The sequence below is a fragment of the Scyliorhinus canicula genome, chromosome 10 (genome assembly GCF_902713615.1).
Source record: "Scyliorhinus canicula chromosome 10, sScyCan1.1, whole genome shotgun sequence".
In the NCBI taxonomy this organism is placed as follows: domain Eukaryota; kingdom Metazoa; phylum Chordata; class Chondrichthyes; order Carcharhiniformes; family Scyliorhinidae; genus Scyliorhinus; species Scyliorhinus canicula.
Genome location: NC_052155.1, coordinates 5,682,917 through 5,698,509, shown reverse-complemented (window position 1 = coordinate 5,698,509; position 15,593 = coordinate 5,682,917). Strand labels below are relative to the sequence as shown.

The 15,593-nt window shown below is 46.4% G+C and overlaps 1 protein-coding gene and 1 non-coding gene across 6 annotated transcripts in view; both read left to right on the top strand.

Moving 5' to 3' along the window:
• Positions 1 to 3,660: 3,660 nt before the first annotated feature.
• The window catches only part of osbpl1a (oxysterol binding protein-like 1A), a 242,783-nt gene continuing 230,850 nt past the window's right edge, over positions 3,661 to 15,593 (top strand). For 3 of the 5 annotated variants that reach the window (XM_038808562.1, XM_038808558.1, XM_038808557.1), the window contains exon 1: positions 12,817 to 12,895. In XM_038808562.1, coding sequence (XP_038664490.1) covers positions 12,832 to 12,895 — 64 coding nt within the window. In that variant the 5' untranslated portion in view covers positions 12,817 to 12,831. Of the gene's footprint in view, positions 3,762 to 3,838; positions 3,888 to 12,816; positions 12,896 to 15,593 lie in introns of those variants that run through there. The other 2 variants (XM_038808561.1, XM_038808559.1) reach the window with 2 other exon arrangements.
• trnar-acg lies at positions 10,125 to 10,197 on the top strand. Its single transcript has one exon. It is a non-coding gene; the product is annotated as a tRNA-Arg (tRNA).

Genomic DNA, 15,593 nt, shown 5'->3' with positions numbered 1-15,593 from the left:
GTTTCGATACCGTCTGGACTTCTTGCTGACAAATATACATTTCAGTCTCTGAGCCTGCCTGAGTCTTGGCTTGTCCATTTTACCCACTAGGCTTTGCAAGTTTCTCTGTACCGAGTTGGAAGTGCCCACCCCAGGTGGCTACACTTTAAAAGAGCCAGCACAGTGGGCCAAATGACTTCCTTCAATATGGTTCAATGAGATTACTAATGCCCTGTTGTATTGTGACAATATTGTGACAATATTGGCAATGAACGCTCTATACTTGTGAATTCTTGTAACGTTCTCTGTTTCTTCTTCCAAACTGAGTCACTTTGAGTTGATAGCTGAATTCTTTCAACTACCGACCACGCTGCCCTCCTCTGAAAGCTCCGCTCCCTTCTCCCGCTCAGCCCTTACTTATTCCATACCAAGCTAACCATGGAGTGAGCATTTCTAGTAATTGTGTCCCTCCCCAATCCTGTACTGTTGTCCCTTGATTCTCACAAGAATCTGTGCTTGGCCTTCTCCTCATGTAGATGCTGTTGCCTGCCGACATCATTCACAGTTATTGGGTCAGCTCCCATGTGTACACCGACGACACCCAGCTCTCCCTCTCAAGTACCCCACCTGATCTGTTCACTGTTTCTATGTTGCTCAGCTGGGGTATAAGCACTGGCATGAACTGCTTGGGCCGAAAGGCCTATTTCCGCCTTAAATTTCACATGTAAAGTTATGAAGATTGAATGTCTTTCGCCGAACTGCAAAATCCTCTTGTTAAATCACAGGAAGAGAAAAGACAATTCTTCCTCTTGTCGTCCATGTCCCAAATCACACTCACAAGGCCAACTAATAAAGATTACAACATCCTTTGTTATCTTGGAAAAATGGACCAAAAAGTCAGATAAGGTGATGCAAAAAATGCCACAGGGAAGTTTTTACTGAATTTGGAAATCAAATCATTTCATTACTTTGTTATGTCTACACTGAGATCTGAGATTAAATTCCACAAACTTAATTTTAAACATCAATTTATGATTCAAATATATTTGAGAAAGGTTGCCATCCAATCCCTCCACCACCGATGAACAGTGGCAGCCGTGTGTACCATCTACAAGATGCACTGCAGCAACTCACCAAGGTCCCTTAGACAGCACCTTCCAAACCCACGACCACCACCATCTAGAAGGATAAGCCATGATGTGGAGATGCCGGCGTTGGACTGGGGTGAGCACAGTAAGAAGTCTTACAACACCAGGTTAAAGTCCAACAGGTTTGTTTCAAACACGAGCTTTCGGAGCACGGCTCCTTCTTCAGGTGAAATTCACCTGATTCACCTGAAGAAGGAGCCGTGCTCCGAAAGCTCGTGTTTGAAACAAACCTGTTGGACTTTAACCTGGTGTTGTAAGACTTCTTACTAGAAGGATAAGAGCAGCAGATACCTGGAAACCCCACCACCTGGAGGTTCCCCTCCAAGACATTCACTATCCTGACTTGGAAATATATCGGCCGTTCCTTCACTGTTGCTGGGTCAAAGTCCTGTAACTCACTCCCTAAGAGCACTGTGTATGTACCTACACCACATGGACTGCAGTGGTTCAAGAACCGGTCCATCGTATAATAAATGAAATGAAATGAAAATCGCTTATTGTCACGAGTAGGCTTCAAATGAAGTTACTGTGAAAAGCCCCTAGTCGCCACATTCCGGCACCTGTTCGGGGAGGCTGGTATGGGAATTGAACCGCGCTGCTGGCCTGCCTTGGTCTGCTTTCAAAGCCAGCGATTTAGCCCTGTGCTAAACCAGCCCCTATAACTGAACAAGCTGTGTTTCATGAACATCAGATGTGCAGTGCAAATCCTAACTGCTTTTTGACAGCCTAGCAGTGTACATCAAAATTGCCATCCACTTGGAACTAAATTTTTTTGATTAAAAGCAGAACCAATTTAATCCAGTAGAGGGCAGCAAACACTTTCTATGCTTGGTTAAATAAAAGTGAAGGAGAAACACTGTTCTTTACACACTGCTGCGTTTTTCTAAACTAAGATCACAAAATTGTGATATAATAATAATAATCATTATTAGTGCGGTGGTTCAGTGATTAGCACTGCTGCCTCATGGTGCCAAGGTCCCAGGATCGATCCCGGCTCTGGGTCACTGTCCGTGTGGAGTTTGCACATTCTCCCCGTGTTTGCGTGGGTCTCGCCCCCACAACCCTAACGATGTGCAGGATAGGTGGATTAGCCACGCTAAATTGTCCCTTAATTGAAAAAAATGAATTGGGTAGTCTAAATTTACTTTAAAAAATAATCTTTATTTGTATCACAAGTAGGCTTAAATTAACACTGCAATTAAGTTACTGTGAAAATCCCCTAAATCTAAGTGATTCGGTGAGTTGTAGTCTAACCAGGGCTTTGCACAGCTGAAGCACAACTTTTACCTTGTGAATTATATTCCTCTAGATCATTCAATTTGTCTTTTGATCATTTTTATATTATTTCACAGAATTCTAATGCTGCTTGCATCTGGACCCTCAAGTCGTTTTGACCTCCACTGCATGTGGGTTTTTGCTGTTCCGAAAGTATCATCATAGGGGCTTCATAGGGTAGACGCTGACTGCCTGTCCCTGCTATTCGGGGAATCTGGAACACGGTGCAGCGTCGGGATAAGGAGCCGATCATTTAGGACTGAGGTGAGGAGAAATTTCTCCACCCCAGAGGATTGTTCCATCGTTGAATATGTTGAAGGCTGTGAGACGGACAGAGTGTTGGTCACTCGGGGAATTAAGGGATTATTGGGAGCTGGCGGGAGAATGGAGCTGAAGAGCAGTATCGGCCATTATAGTATTGAATAGTGGAACTGGCTTGATGGGCCGAGTGGCCTACTCCTGCTCCCATTTCTTCTGTTCTTGTGCTCCATCACTCTCAGGTCCACAGTGGATGCCCTCACAGTTACCTGCAATAAAATCCATTTGCTAATTGGATTGAAATAGGGCTCGAGTGATGATAATTGGTTTCTCGCCCCGCTATGGCGAGATCCCGCTTTCGCCTAGGGGAGCGGGTCGGTTGCATCGCAAACTGTTTGGCGCCTGACGGGTTCTCATTTTCGGCTTCTCCCGCTATTCACCGGTCTCGTTTCGCTCGAGCGAGTCCGGAGAATCTCGCCCTTTGTCAAAGGTCTTTGTCAAAAACACCAAGCTCTTTGAACCTGAGTAACTAGGGCTGTTCAATCAGGATCAGTCGAACATCCCTGCTCGGGGCCTTGCTTATTCCAATACAATTCCTGAATTAACATTTCATCCCTAGTGTCTCCGGGACTGACAGCCTCTTTCAGCGGAAGGAGAGGCAGATTTTCTATTTGATAATCTTGATTGTCACAAGTAGGCTTAGATTAACACTGCACCATCTTCTGAAGTTAACAGTTCAAAGCGGGCGCCACATCCCCAATTATTATGGAGCTGGTGCACATGGGCAGTATTGTTAAATTGCATCTTGCTGGAGGGGATTCCTTCCCTGTCTTTATTGCTGGAAGGGAATCCCTCTCTCCTCACTGTGCAGTTGAGATTGGATAGGGATTGAGGCTGGTTTTAAACGTGACTCTGGGAGTTCTCCTGCTGTTTCGAGGTTTGTCCTGTGCGGCTTTCGGTCTGCGTTGTAAACAGGAACTCCCTCCCCTGGGGAATCCCTGTGTTAGTTACATGCTCAGAATGGTTACATTGTAGTCACGCGCCCCACTGCAACCCGGCTGGAGGCTCCTGTCCTGCTCACTTGTGCTCTCATTGCAACAGGTAAAACAAATAAACGGTGGGGGGGAAGGGGTGCAAGGTGGACAGTGATCACAATTGCAGTTAATCACTTTGCTGTTGTCTGTCCCGATCTGATGGAAGAACATGACTGCTCGTATTGGACAACAGGTCAGGAAGGGGGGTGTTTTGTTGGGTGCAGGGGTTTGGGTACAAACTTTACTCAACTCCCAGTCATTCTCCGCTCGACTTGCAGCCGGGAAGGTTCTGTCGTTGAGGGGGGAGGTACAGGTTTAATTGGGCTAGGCCAGCAAAAATAAAAACCCCTAAGGAGGAAAACAGGCACTTTCACAGAGCCAGTGCTTGGGGGGTCTGCAATGCCCCAGGGTGTGGTGGAGGCGAGAGTCAATTGTGAGTGTGGAAAGGGAATGATTGCCTGAGGGGCTGGTTTGCAGGGTTCAGGGGGAATGGGCGTGAGGTGAGACTAATCCAGTTGTTGTGGCAGAGAGCCGGTAAGGATTTGAGGGGGACCAAATCACCCCCCTGTGCTGTACCCATTCTAGATTTTCTGAAAATCTGTCACCTCGCTGTTGCTGGGTCAACAGGCATTTGGTGACATTCACAAAATCACAAACTCCCAAATGTTATTTTCTTGGTTTCAAAATGCGCAATTTCTGTATTAACCAGAGGATGGTATTTCGAACTGGGAACAATGTTTTCCTTCCTGTAGCAAATTGACAAAACCTTGGATATTTTTTCCACAGAATTGCAACGCTGCACCGATACTGCCCTGAGACAGAAAACTGGTTAGCAAACAGGAAGCAGAAAGTGAGAATAAATGGGGGTGGGATTCTTTGTCCCGCCGGACTTGTTTTCTGGTGTGGCACGCCTCCACTGGCAGCGGGATTCTCCGTCCCAGCAGCCGCCAGTGGGGTTTCACATTGTGGGCATTCCTACACGTCGGGAAATCGGCGGGCGTGAGTGCGCTGCCGATGAAACGGAGAATCCCATCGAAGGAGGATCCAGCCCTGGGTCTTTCTCTGATAGGGAGGCAGTGAATAATGGGGTATGCAGGAACCAGTGCTCGGACTCCAACTGTTCACACTATATATTAATGATCTGGATCAGGGGACTAAATGTATTATCTCCAAATTTAATAAAATTTAAATAAATAAATAATCTTTATTGTCACAAGTAGGCTTACAGTAACACTGCAATGAAGTTACTGTGAAAAGCCCCGAGTCACCACATTCTGGCACCTGTTCGGGTACACGGAGGGAGAATTCAGAATTCTCAGCTGGTACGGGAATTGAACCCGCGCTGCTGGCCTTGTTCTGGATCACAAACCAGCTGTCTAGCCCACTGAGCAGATGATACAAAGTTGGGTGGGAGGGTGAGCTGTGAGGAGGATGCAGAGATGATTCAGCGGGATTTGTACAGGCTGAGTGAGTGGGCGATGCATGACAGATGCAGTATAATGTGGATAAATGTGAGGTCATCCGCTTTGGTAGTAAAAATAGGAAGGCAGATTTTTATTTGAATGGATGTAAATTGAGAGGGGCGGATACTCAGTGAGACCTTAGTGTCCTCGTGCGTCAGTCGCTGAGAAGTAAGCGCGCAGGTACAGCAGGCAGTAAAGAAGGCAAATGGTATGTTGGCCTTCATAGCGAGAGGATTTGAGTATAGGAATAGGGAAGCTTTACTGCAATTGTACAGGGCCTTGTTGAGGCCACACCTGGAGTATTGTGGGCAGTTTTGGTGTCCTTATCTGAGGAAGGATGTTTTTGCTCCAGAGGGAGTGCAGCGAAGGTTTACCAGGCTGATTCCTGGGATGGCAGGACTGTCATATGAGGAGAGACATAATCGGTTAGGATTATATTCATTGGAGTTTAGAAGAGTCAGAGAGGATCTCACAGAAATTACAATATTCTAACAGGATTAGACAGGGTAGATTCAGAAAGAATGTTCCAATGGTGGGGAATCCAGAACTAGGGGTTATTGTTTGACGATAAGGGGTAAACCTTGGCGGCACGGTAGCATAGTGGTTATCACTGCTGCTTAATGACGCCAACAACTGGTCCTCCCCTATCTGTTGTGGTTGAAACCTCCTCCAAGAACTCTAGTCAATGTGTCAGACATGATTTCCCCTTCATGAAACCACTCTGACTCTGCTTGATTGGATTATGACTTTTCCAAATGCACTGCTATTCTCTCCTTAATAACTCAGTCTAATATTTTTCCAATAACACAAGTTGAACTAACTGGTCTGTAGTTTCCTGCATTTTCACTCCTTCCATTTTTGATCAAAGGTACCACATTGGGAGTTTTCCAATCCTTTGACACAGTTCCAAAATCCAAGGAGTTTTGGAAAATGACTCCCAATGCATCCTTGATCTCAGGAACTATCTCCTATTAAGATCCTGGGGTACAAAGTCGAGGGGACTTATCATCCTTTAACCCCATTAGTTTGTCTAAAACTAATTCTCTGGTGATGGGGCGGCACGGTGGCGCAGTGGTTAGCGCTGTAGCCTCACGGTGCCGAGGTCACAGGTTCGATCCCGGCTTTGGGTCACTGTCCGTGTGGGGTTTACACATTCTCCTGTTGTCTAGTGGGTTTCGCCCCCACAACCCAAAGATGTGCAGGATAGGTGGGTTGGCCACGGTAGCATTGTGGATAGCACAATTGCTTCACAGCTCCAGGGTCCCAGGTTCGATTCCGGCTTGGGTCACTGTCTGTGCGGAGTCTGCACATCCTCCCCGTGTGTGCGTGGGTTTCCTCCGGGTGCTCCGGTTTCCTCCCCCAGTCCAAAGATGTGCAGGTTAGGTGGATTGGACATGATAAATTGCCCATAGTGTCCAAAATTGCCCTTAGCGTTGGGTGGGGTTACTGGGTTATTGGGATAGGGTGGAGGTGTTGACCTTGGGTAGGGGGCTCTTTCCAAGAGCCGGTGCAGACTCAATGGGCCAAATGGCCTCCTTCTGCACTGTAAATTCTATGATAAATGAATTGGGCACTCTATATTTATATATTTTTTTAATTCTCTCGGTATGTATTTAATTCCTCCCCTGTGTTGTCCTATTTCTGGGATGCTTGTAATATTCTCCCCAGTAAAGACGCTGCAAAAATTATTCTCTGCCATTTCCTTGTTCCCCATAATTACTTCCCCAGTTTCATTCTCTAAGGGGTGAATGCTTTCTTTTACTCCTCTCTTCCTTTTAATGTACTTTAAAAATTCTTATTGTCTGCTTTTAAGTTTCTCGCTGGCTTGTCCGCCCCAGTTTATTTTCTCCTTTTTAAAAAATTTATTTTTAGTCTATCTTTGCTGCATTCTAAATCCATCCCACTCTTCTGGCTTGCCAGTGACCTTTGCCATCTTGTATGTTTCCGCTTTCCAAACTTAATACTCTCCTTAACTTCCTTCACTTATCCACGGTAGATTTTTCCTCCCCCTCGAATCTTTCCTCCTCGTTGCGATGTATTTTTGCTGGGAGTCATGAATTATCTCGCTGAATGTCTGCTATTGCTCCTCCATTGTCTTGTCCGCTAATCCATATGACCAGTCCACTCTGGCCAATTCCATCCTCATATCTTCGTAATTCCCCTTTTTAAGTTTAACACTGATATTTCAGTCCCAATTTTCTCATGCTCCAGCTGAATGCTAAATTCTGTGATCACTACTTCCGAGGGAATCCTTAATTTTGGGATCATTTATTAAACCTGCTTCATTTCATACTACCAGATCCAAAACGGCCTGAACCCTCGGTGGCTCCATAACATGGTCCTCCCAGAAACCATCCCGGAGTCACTCTCCCTGAATTCATTCTCCTGGCTGCCGTTTCCAATTTCCTGAGCCCAATCCATATGAAAATGAAAGTCGCCCCTTTTTATATGCATTTGTCATTTCTTGATTTTAAATTCTTTCCTTTAGTGTGGCTAGTTTTCAGGGACCACCTACCACTCTCTTCCATCCTTTGGTATTTGTCACTTCCACACAAATCAATCCCACATCCTCTGAGTCTAGATCGCCCCTCAGAACTGTATTAACTTCCGCTCTGATTAGTGGAGCTACCCCACTGCCCTTTCCTTCCCACCCTTCCTTCCTAAAAGTCAAATGACCCGAATATTGATTTCCCAACGTTGACCCCCCTTGCAACCATGTCTCAGTCATGGTGATCAGGTGGCGCAGTGGTTAGCACTGCTGCCTCATGGCGCCGAGGTCCCAGGTTCGATCCCGGCCCTGGGTCACTGTCCGTGTGGAGTTTGCACATTCTCCCCGTGTCTGTGTGGGTTTCGCCCCCACAACCCAAAGATGTGCAGGATAGGTGGATTGGCCACACTAAATTGCCCCTTAATTGGAAAAGCTGAATTGGGCACTGTAAATTTACAAAACAAAAGTCATGGTGATCAGATCATATCAATTTAATCTATTTGTTCCGTCAGTGCATTTATCTTGCTTTTTTAATGCAACGTGCATTAAGATACAGAACTCTTAATTTGTTTTTCTACCGTTTTTTCCTCATGCTAAGCCCATCTCCGGGGATAGTGGAGCCGTTGTTTGTTTTTTGCCTTTTATTCCCATGTCTTCCTATTTTGCTGTCACTTTTTTTCTGCCTTTCGTTTTGAACCCAGTTTCCATCTCCTCTAACTCCCTGCTCGGATACCCAGGTAACCCAGAGTTTGGAGTTCAGATACAACCAGGATAGTTTGTGAATTTGCCTTCGCTTTTTGTTTGAAGCTGACAAGTACATATTTACAGTGTTCCCCTTAATACAGTAAAACACCCTAAGGAGCCTCAGATGAGAGAAAATGACACCAAACCTCGTGCGTTATTTGGTCAGATGGCAAAGTGGTCAGGGATGGCACGGTAGCACAGTGGTTAGCACTGTTGCTTCACAGTTCCAGGGTCCCAGGTTCGATTCCCGGCTTGGATCAGTGTGCGGAGTCTGCACGTTCTCCCGGTGTCTGCGTGGGGTTTCTCCGGGTGCTCCGGTTTCCTCCCACAAGTCCTGAAAGACACGCTTGTTAGGTAATTTAGACATTCTGAATTCTCCCTCTGTGTACCTGAGCAGGCGCCGGAGTGTGGCGATTAGGGAATTTTCACAGTAACTTCATTGCAGTGTTAATGTAAGCTTACTTAATAAAGATTATTATTATTATTAAAGATGGAGGTTTTAAGGAGTTTTGAAGAGGAAATTGATTTCGAGGGGTGGAGAGGTTTGGGCAGGAAATTTCTTGGAGCCCAGCAACTAAACGCACGGCCAACAATGATGGAATGATTACAATTGTGCTTGGGTTAAGGCCAGCATGAGGAGAGGGTTGTGGGGTTGGAGGGGATTACTGAGATAGGGAGGGGTGAGGCCAGGGAGGCATCTGAAAACAAGGATGGGAATTTCAAAATGCAAGCTATGGATTAGAGGATAGGGTAGCTGTTGAACAGGCAGAAATAGTATGCAGCAAGCCTGTGAGGAAGGATAGACAGTTGATAGGGTAAAGTTGCACTCGGTGGAATGGGTTAAAGTGTGTCTGTTTCAATGCAAGGAGTGTCAGGAATAAGGGAGATGAACTTAGAGCATGGATCCGTCCTTGGAACTACGGTGTTGTTGCCATTACGGAGACGTGGATTTCACAGGGGCAGGAATGGTTGTTAGATGTTCCGAGGTTTAGATGTTTTCAGAAGAATAGGGAGGGAGGTAAAAGAGGAGGGGGAGTGGCACTGTTAATTAGGGAGTGCACCACAGCTGCAGAAAAGGAGGTAGTTGAGGAGGGTTTGTCCACTGTGTCAGTATGGGTGGAAGGCAGAAACAAGAAAGGAGCAGTCACTTTATTGGGAGTTTTCTATAGATCCCCCAATAGCAGCAGAGAGATAGAGGGACAGATTGGGCGGCAGATCTTGGAAAAGTGCAGAAGTAACAAGAGTTGTTGTCATGGGTGACTTCAACTTCCCTAATATTGACTGGAACCTCCTTAGTGCAAATGGTTTGGATGGAGCAGATTTTGTCAGGTGTGTACAGGAAGGATTCCTGACTCAATATGTAGATAGGCCGACTAGGGCGGAGGCCATATTGGACTTGATGGTCGGTAACGAACCAGGCCAGGTGTCAGATGTCTCGATGGGAGAGCATTTCGGTGACAGAGACCAGAACTCCTTGACCTTTACCCTAGTCATGGAGAGGGATAGGAACAGACAGTATGGGAAGGTATTTGGGGGAGGGGAAATTATACTGCCATTAGACAGGAGCTGAGGAGCATAAAGTGGGAACAATTGTTCTTGGGGAAATGCACAACAGTAATGTGGGGGTTGCTTAAGGAGCATTTGCTGCGAGTGCTGGATAGTTTTGTCTCACTGAGATGAGGAAGGAATGGGAAGGTGATGGAGTCTTGGATGACAAGAGAAGTGGAGCTTCTGTGGGCCAGTGGCGCAATGGATAACGCGTCTGACTACGAATCAGGAGATTCCAGGTTCGACTCCAGGCTGGCTCGCAGTTCCGAATTTTGTGGGCAGCACGGTAGTATTGTGGATAGCACAATCGCTTCACAGCTCCAGGGTCCCAGGTTCGATTCCGGCTTGGGTCACTGTCTGTGCGGAGTCTGCACATCCTCCCCGTGTGTGCGTGGGTTTCCTCCGGGTGCTCCGGTTTCCTCCCACAGTCCAAAGATGTGCAGGTTAGGTGAATTGGCCATGATAAATTGCCCTTAGTGTCCAAAATTGCCCTTAGTGTTGGGTGGGGTTACTGGGCTATGAGGATAGGGTGGAGGTGTTGACCTTGGGTAGGATGCTCTTTCCAAGAGGCGGTGCAGACTCGATGGGCTGAATGGCCTCTATGAAGAGGAAGAAAGAAGCTTGCGTAAGGTTCAGGAAGCAAGAATCTGACTCTGCTTTAGAGGGTTACAAGGTAGCCAGGGAGGAACTCAAAAATGGACTGAGAAGAGCTAGAAGGGGACATGAAAAAGTCCTGGCAGGAAGTATTAGGGAAAACCCAAGGCGTTCTACACTTGCATGAGAAATAAGAGGATGATCAGAGTGAAAAATGAAATGAAAATTGCTTATTGTCACAAGTAGGCTTCAATGAAGTTACTGTGAAAAGCCCCTAGTCGCCACATTTCGGCGTCTGTCCGGGGATCGAACCGTGCAGCTTGCCTGCTTGGTCTGCTTTAAAAGCCAGCGATTTAGCTGAGTGAGCTAAACTAGCCCCTCTGAGAGTAGGGCCCATCAGGGATAGTGGAGGGAACTTGTGCCTAGAGTTTGAGGAGATGGGGGAGGCCCTAAATGAATATTTTGCTTCAGTATTCACTAGAGAGAGGAACCTTGTTGCTCATGAGAACAGTGTAAACCAGGTTAATAGACTCAAACAGGTTGATATTAAGTAGGAGGATGTGCTGGAAATTTTGAAAAGCATCAGGATGGAGAAGTCCCCTGGACCTGACGGGATATACCCACGGTTACTACGGGAAGCAAGGGAGGAGATTGCTGCGCAGTTGACGATGATCTTTGCGTCCTCCCTCTCCACTCGAGTAGTACCAGATGATTGGAGGGAGGCGAATGTTGTTTCCCTGTTCAAGAAAGGGAATAGGGAAACCCCTGGGAACTACAGACCCATCAGTCTTACGTCTGTGGTTAGCAAACTTTTGGAAAGGATTCGGAGAGATAGGATTAATGATTATTTAGGAAAACATAGTTTGATTAAAGATAGTCAGCATGGCTTTGTAAGGGGCAGGTCATGCCTCTCAAGCCTCATTGAATTCTTTGAGGATGCGATCGGACACAGTGATGAAGGTCGGGCAGTGGATGTGGTGTATATGGATTTCTGTAAGGAATGTGATCAGGTTCCCCATGGTAGGCTCATTCAGAAAGTTAGGGGGCATGGGATACAGGGAAATTTGGCTGTCTGGATGAAGAATTGGCTGACCGAAAGAAGACAGCGAGTGGTAGTGGATGGAAAGCATTCCGCCTGGAGGTCGGTGACCAGTGGTGTCCCGCAAGGATCTGTTCTGGGACCTCTGCTCTTTGTGGTTTTTATAAATGACTTGGATGAGGAAGTGGAAGGGTGGGTTAGTAAGTTTGCCAATGACACGAAGATTGGGGAGTTGTCGATAGTGTTGAGGGTTGTTGCAGGTTACAACAGGACATTGACAGGATGCAGAGCAGGGCTGAGAAGTGGCAGATGGGGTACAACCAAGATAAATGTGAAGTGATTCATTTTGGAAGGTCAAATTTGAATGCTGAATACAGGGTTAAAGGCAGGATTCTTGGAAGTGTGGAGGAACAGAGGAATCTTGTGGTCCACGTACATAGATCCCTCAAAGTTGCCACCCAGGTTGATAGGGTTGTTAAGAAGGCGTATGGTGTGTTGGCTTTCAATGACAGGGGGATTGAGTTTAAGAGCCGCGAGGTTTTGCTGCAGCTTTATAAAACTCTAGTTAGACCACACTTGGAATATTGTGTCCAGTTCTCTTTGTTTCATTATAGGAAGGATGTGGATGCTTTGGAGAGGGTACAGAGGAGATTTACCAGGATGCTGCCTGGACTGGAGGACATGTCTTATGAAGAAAGGTTGAGGGAGCTAAGGCTTTTCTCACTGGAGCGAAGAAGGCAGAGAGGTGACTTGATAGAGGTGTACAAGGTGATGAGAGGCATGGATCGAGTGGATAGCCAGAGACTTTTTCCCAGGGCGGAAATAATTTTAAGGTGATTAGAGGAAGGTATAGGGGAGATGTCAGAGGTCGGTTCTTTACACAGAGAGTGGTGGGTGTGTGGAATGCACTGCCAGCAGAGGTGGTGGAGTCAGAGTCATTCGGGACATTTAAGCGACTCTTGGACAGGCACATGGACAGCAGTAAATTGAAGGGGTGTAGGTTGGTTTGATCTTGGATTAGGATAAATGGTTGGCACAACATCGTGGGCTGAAGGGCCTGTACTGTGCTGTACTGTTCTATGTTCTAAAGCTTGACAGGAGCCAAAGGTCAGGGGCGATGGGAAACAGGACTTCCTGCAAGTGATGACACAGGCAGCAGACTTTCTTTCATGGAAGGTGGAATGTGGAAGACCAGCCAAGGGTACTTTGGAATAGTCAAGTCTCGAGGTAACAAAGGCATTCATGAGGGCATCAGCAACAGATGGCCTGGGACAGGGTGAAGTCAGGCGATGTTACAGAGGTGGAAATAGGCAGACTTAGTGATGGTGAGAATATGTGGTCAGTAGCTCATCTCCGGGCGCAGTATGGCAACAAGGTTGCGAAACGACCAAAATAAAAAAAGAAATACGGATGAAGTGGGCAAAGCTTCTGGCTTGTTGTGAGAATGTAGCTGGTTCTCATGTACTTAGCGTTACTGAAAAAAGACATCACGGCTTTCCGTTTTCCACTCTGGGAACTCCTAAGAATACCAGATGCAAAGGGAACAACAATTTCTACTTCAAGAGCAGAGAGTGCTTCTTTGGCAAGTGGACTCTGGTAGAAGCATTGCCATGGAGAATGCACCAGTTAACTGATAATTGACAGTTAACTGCCAAGCCATGTTTAAATACAAACCAGGCATGTTGACTCTGATCAAGCATGGTAGCATGGTGGTTAGCATCAATGCTTCACAGCTCCAGGGTCCCAGGTTCGATTCCCGGCTGGGACACTGTCTGTGCGGAGTCTGCATGTCCTCCCCGTGTGTGCGTGGGTTTCCTCCGGGTGCTCCGGTTTCCTCCCACAGTCCAAAGATGTGCGGGTTAGGTGGATTGGCCAGGCTAAATTGCCCTTAGTGTCCTAAAAAAAATAATGTTAATGGGGGTTGTTGGGTTACTGGTATAGGGTGGATACGTGGGCTTGAGTAGGTTGATCATTGCTCGGCACAACATTGAGGGCCGAAGGGCCTGTTCTGTGCTGTACTGTTCTAAAAAAAAAAAAAGATATTTCCCTGGAAAATGAACCAGTAAATGACGGGTAACTGTTTTGTTCAGGTGCAATGTGTGTAGATGTTCCTTCTGTCTACAAAGGACGGGACCCTGTGTATTAGTACATGTAGGTTTTGTGTGCGTAAGCGAGCTACACTGCGAGCCTGACTGATAATCTTAAATTGGTTGTCAGTGTAATTCTCAACACAATCAGGATTGTTTATCAAATGTTGTCCAATTGTGGAATCGCGGCTAAAGTTGGACAGTGTTTTGTGTTTTACAAGTAAGGGCTGTTTGGGTGCGGTCTGGACCTTGCCCATTGTGAAAAGTGGCAGGGACAAGCCATTTGATACGATCCGGCAGCCAGCCTTAGTTATGTACGGCCTACACGCCTGGCATCACACCGGCATTGAAATTCATAGACCACATCACTGATTTGTGTGGTAGGCAGAATGTCTTTTTGGCTTAACGGTAGTATCCTGTTGGTGGTGAATATCACTCGTGTTGCTGCTGCATCGTTAGCAGCGTGAAACGGCTAGCTTCACCTGGAGACACTTTACTCTTCACGGTAATCTGAAGTAGAAAGTGATGGCCTTAGCCGAGCAATGATCTGATCAGGGCAGCCATTATCCCACAGGATAGCTTTCATGTCCTATCTCAGCAGGTTTGGGCCCTATTTATAACATTGCTGCTAAAGCAATTTTTATAACGCGTGGAGCTGTACGAATCCCAACGTGTATATTGACCAGTGAAATCGGATTCTGGAACACTCTGACAGATTTCTCAAGCAGCACGTTGAGGAAAGGAAGCTAATTTGGCTGCTCCATTTCAATGGTGAATTTGAGCGCGGGATCAAGCCCTTTAAGCTGTGTAAGGAGATCTTTACAGCAACTGCAGATTCAAATACTGCAAGCATATCGTCTACGTATCGGAAATGTGTAAGGGATAAGAGGTTAGAGGCTATTCCATCAAACACGTTTCCCATGGAAACCAAGAAAGATGTTTGCGAGAATTGGGCCTAGAGGGGATCCCATGGCAACAGCATCTATCTGGGTTATTCATGAATGCCCCGCCTTCTCAACCTTGTCCCTCGCCTGTGGCGTGCTGACCCTCGGGTTAAATCACCGCCAGTCAACTCTCCCCCTCAAGAGGGGAAAGCAGTCTATGGTCATCTGGGACTATGGCAACTTTACCTTTACCCAGTGCTGCAACGCAAATGTCTACGTCTTGGTTTAGCAGTTAATAGGCCAGACCATATAATGTATGATTATAGATTACATACATTAGATATATATCCAATTAAATTTGACATTACGTCCTCTTATGGAGCTTTGGCCTGTAAGGTAAGGTATGGATCACTACACCTCGGGCAGGGAGCTAGGTTGAGAAGGGAGGGCCTTCATGAATGGGTTTTGGTCTGTAAGTAACTCCAGTCCTACATCAACGTGGTTGACTATTCAGCCAAGACAGGAGGTGGTTACCAAGTCAGTGCTGCATCAAGCATAAATGGGAATAATATCTCTCAATCACTTGGCTGCAATTTAGTCATTTGATCACAATCGACGAAGATGCAACCAATAGAATTAACTCCGTGAAGTCCTCATTAATGTTAAATTCAGTCAATTAAATAAATCTGCAACAGCAAAAAGCTAGTCTTGCTAATGGTGACCATGAAACCATTGTTGTAAAGACCCAGCTGGTTCACTAATGTCCTTTAGGGAAGGGAATCTGCCTTCCTTACCCGGTCTGGCCTACACGTGACTCCAGACCCACAGCAATGACCCTTAACTGCTCTCTGAAATGACCAAGCAAGCCACTCAATTCAAGGACGTTTAGGGATGGGCACCAAATATTGGTCCAGCCAGCGATGCCCACATCCCATCAGTGAATGGAAAAATAACATTTGGGGACAAATCTCAATGTTGGCACGGGAACCCAAATGGACGATCGATATCCTGATTGTTGTTGAGTGTTGTCGGAGCTGCACTCGTCCAAGCAA